The sequence below is a fragment of the Helianthus annuus genome, chromosome 4, assembly GCF_002127325.2.
Source record: "Helianthus annuus cultivar XRQ/B chromosome 4, HanXRQr2.0-SUNRISE, whole genome shotgun sequence".
Classification (NCBI taxonomy): domain Eukaryota; kingdom Viridiplantae; phylum Streptophyta; class Magnoliopsida; order Asterales; family Asteraceae; genus Helianthus; species Helianthus annuus.
The window spans coordinates 113,817,162-113,821,150 of NC_035436.2; the positions used below are offsets into that span (position 1 = coordinate 113,817,162).

Below are 3,989 nucleotides of genomic sequence, written 5' to 3' on the forward strand. Positions count from 1 at the left end.
AAGTCTATTTGAGCTTAACAAACCCCACCCATGCGCCCGCTGGTTGGACCATGTGGTGACCTTGACTCAACACCACCCATGCGCCCGCGTATTGGACCATGTGGTGAATACATCTTAGCCTCACCCATACGCCCGCAGGTTGGACCATACGGTGATTACAGTCTAACACCACCCATGCGCCCGCAGGTTGGACCATGTGGTGACTAGGTCCTATCCCCTCCCATGCGCCCGCAGATTGGACCATGTGGATACACATTAACTGATATGTTTCCTTATTTGCTTTCATACTAGAGTTTACGAAACATTCATACTTACAATGATTATAAAGGTTTATTCGCGCGCACATACTAAACACATGAACTCGCTCAACTTTTTTTGACTTTTCAAACTACATGTATTTCAGGGAACTAATGGATCTGGAAGGGTATGCATGTGTCGTCAAGCTGCGTAGTGACATAAAAGATGTTATCCATGGTTGTCGGGTTTAGACGGTGTATCCCTTTCCTGGGCAGGAGACATGATTCTAAACTCCGGTTTTACTTAAGTATTTTTGTTGAGTCTTTGTGAACTCATTTGAACATGTCATGATTTGTAACTTATGTTGGTATCATGTTTTCAAGAACAAGTATGTTAAAAAGAAAATATTTTTCATTCATATTTGCCAAGTTACATCAAAACAAAACGTAGACGGGCAACAAGCTGCGCCGCCACCCCTTTCTGAATGGCAAACCCTAATCTGCCAAAGACAAAATCTCGTCCCTTTGGTGCCGAGCAATTGTTGTGGAAGACCCGTTGGACCCTGGTCAGGAATTGGATAGCTTCTGGCGCTAGAGAGCCAAATGTGTCAAAGGCAAAAGGGACAAAAACATGCTGGTTCTCTGCACAAGCTTTAGCGTGCTTGTCAACTTTCTTCGATTCTGCCTTTCTTTCTGCTTGACCAGCTACAAACCCATTTTCCCTTAAGCCAACCAGAGGGGAAACCCCCGTGAGGTCAACACAAGCGTGTTTCCCCTAGCCCAACCAAAAACGAGCAGATCTGCTGGTCGCAGAGTAGATCTCCCTTCCATGGGGTCCGTAAGGAAATTCACAGGAGCCTCTTTCTTAGCTGAAATCCCAGCTCTTCTCAGGATGTCCCACAAAACATCTCGTACCCAGTCATGCCGATATTTGAACCCAGGGAGCTCTTTCAATGCACTGCGTGCTCTCTGTATTTATCCATACAAGCTTTACGGCATATTGGGCATGTTTCATCTTCTGGATACATAGGGATCATCAGCCGGTATTTAAGGATTGCTCTGTATTCTACTGCTGACATACATTGTCCCAGCCCCTCAATTGGGATAACGGTCAGAAAATCCTGAGCATGGGGACCCTTCAGGCACTCCCACACCGCCCTTTGGCGAGGTGACAAATCAGAATTTTCTCCCAGTCTTTGAGCGATTTTGCTAAACAGAGCATTCGCCAAAGTTGTTTGTGGTTTCGAGGGGGCGGTGTCCTTTTTAGAGAAACCGCCGATATCAAAGTCTGGGAGATAGACATTTAAGCATTCAAGCGCCTGCAGATAGTCCACGTCGAGCTCGACAACCCCACTGTTCCGAAGGATATGATCCTGTAATTCCCAAGACTGAGCTCTGGACGCACAAAAGCATAAACCCCGACATCTCGAGCTGAGAGCAGACCCAAACCACCTAGACGCATTGGCAGGGATGCCAAACGCCATTGGAGGTCCCCAAAGAATGGGCCACCACCTACGACTATGTCTTCTATAGCCTCTAGGAGGCCATCATCGAACCGAGATGATGCATCCTCCATCAAATAAGGTTGACAAGTTCGCAGCCCGAAAAGTAACTTAGCAACCCCCATGCACGATCTTAGCAGAAGGAGTTCACATTGAGGGTCCCTAAGGCATGGCAAGAGTTTCATGAGTTCAACCGCCGCCGTCGCCCGCCGCCCTGCCAACTCGCCAACGAAGCTAGGGTCACGGCTAACAGCTCCACCCAGCAGCTTAACCCCCCTCTCTGGTCTGCCAATCCCTTTCGGGAAAAGCCCGTCCTGAAGTTTCTGCCCATCACATGTCGGCCAATATACCTCTGTTTTCTTAATGTTGAGGTAAAGTCCTAGGGATGGCCCTTCCTCGTTAATAATGTCTAAGGCCCTAGCAACCTCCGTCGCATTGCCAATAATCGTCCCATCATCCAAGTACCAAGCATGAAACGGGAGGTTACATCGGTCCTGCACCCTGAGAATGAGTGGGTGTAAGGCAAGAGAAAAGAGAAGGGGCCCCAAGGGATCCCCTTGTTGCACTCCAGTAGTAGCCCCAATACACTCATTACCAACATACAACCGGGCAGGCTGGGCGTACAGGAATTGAACCCATCGATAGATTGACGGGCAATGTTGATGAACCTCTTTCAGGAAGGTTGTGTGGTCAATCGTGTTGAACGCATTCGAGAAGTCCACAGTAAGCAAGGCTAAGGAACCATCAGCATGAAAGGAGTTGAGAAACCTGTTCGCACTGTGAAGCACCGCCTCTGCACCATTTGACATCCCCACCCCAAACTGAAAGTCTCCCAAGTACCGAGCCATGTTTTTCCCAACCTTCTTCATTGCCACCTTGGAAACCAACCTTCGCCATATACCTCCCACAGCGATAGGTCGAATTCCTTTATCGGGTTTCAGTAACGGGGTAAGGGGGCTGAGGCAACAAACTCTGCTAGCACCTTAGGGCAGGATCCTCCAAGCCATAAGTTGACAACTTCAGTAATGGCCGTTAGCAAACCCGAGGAAGCCATTGATCCCTCACCCCCGATAGCATCTAACAAGTGTTGGGCTCGCATCCCGTCCCTACCACACGATGTCCCTTTAGGAAAGGATCAGATACATTTGAGCACGCACTCGTCATCAACAACAAGAGTGGGTTGAGAGTGAGGGTTGGGAGGCAAGGAAAGGGGCGCCACCACAGGGTGTTTATCAATAAGAGCTTTCAAGGTCGAATCACATAGAGGGGCGACTCCACTGGAACTTAGGACCTTAACCGCAGCCGTAAAATGTCCATCCATATAGCATTGTTATGATTGATTGCTATGGTATTAAGAAGTCACACCAAATAAACCCACGCTTCCGTAAAGCCAGGGTGTGACAGCTTGGTATCAGAGCCTCGATCATAGCGAACTAGGATTCCTTCTCGAGTCTAGACTGTGATTACTAGGGTTCTCACAAAAACATTTTTACCCTGCATACATTATGTCCAGATCCGGGATTTACAAAATATTTTTACAAACAAAAGTATGAGCACATTTTTTTTAAAATTTATGGTTCAGGCATGTAGACTGAGGGGCCAATCTGTGAGATTAGGGAAGTTCTGGTCTGAGAGGCCAGGAATTAGTCTGAGAGACTAGGAGGTTCAGTCTAAGAGACTGGGAGGGTAGTCTGAGAGACTAGGAGGTTCAGTCTGAGAGACTGGGAGGGTAGTCTAGGAGACTAGGAGGTTCAGTCTGGGAGGCTAGGAGGATAGTCTGAGAGACTAGGAGGTTCAGTCTGAGAGGCTGGGAGGATAGTCTGGGGAAGACTAGGACGGTTACTTGCTTACATTAATTGAGACTTACCTGCTTATTTGATTTAAGGCTGATGTACGTGCATATGTGGTAGTTGTTCGCATACACTAATTGTTAGTAATTACTGTGAATATACATGCTACGCACCGACACACACGTCACCTTCCTCAGGGAACGAATTGTCAGATGATAACGACCCTACGGCCACCGCCACAGATGATGAGACTGTACCCGCGCCAGAGATGTTTACGTCAGACACTGAGAGTGACCCTAACATGCTGACCAAGGACGAGGACGATTTCCAACAGTCTGCGCTACCAGATCCTGATGATATTTTACCCTTGCGGATGGCTTCTTTGACAAGAATCCTTCTATCACTCTTGTTTCGGTCCATGATCACTTCATTACTGGTCATCCCGTTGGTAAGCACACCAT

The 3,989-nt window shown here is 47.9% G+C and overlaps 1 protein-coding gene across 1 annotated transcript; it reads right to left on the reverse strand.

Moving 5' to 3' along the window:
• Nucleotides 1–1,539: 1,539 nt before the first annotated feature.
• Nucleotides 1,540–2,607, reverse strand: LOC118491537. Its single transcript, XM_035989389.1, has one exon. The coding sequence runs from the start codon at nt 2,605–2,607 to the stop codon at nt 1,540–1,542; it is 1,068 nt and encodes a 355-aa protein (XP_035845282.1).
• Between the last annotated feature and the right edge of the window lie 1,382 nt (nt 2,608–3,989).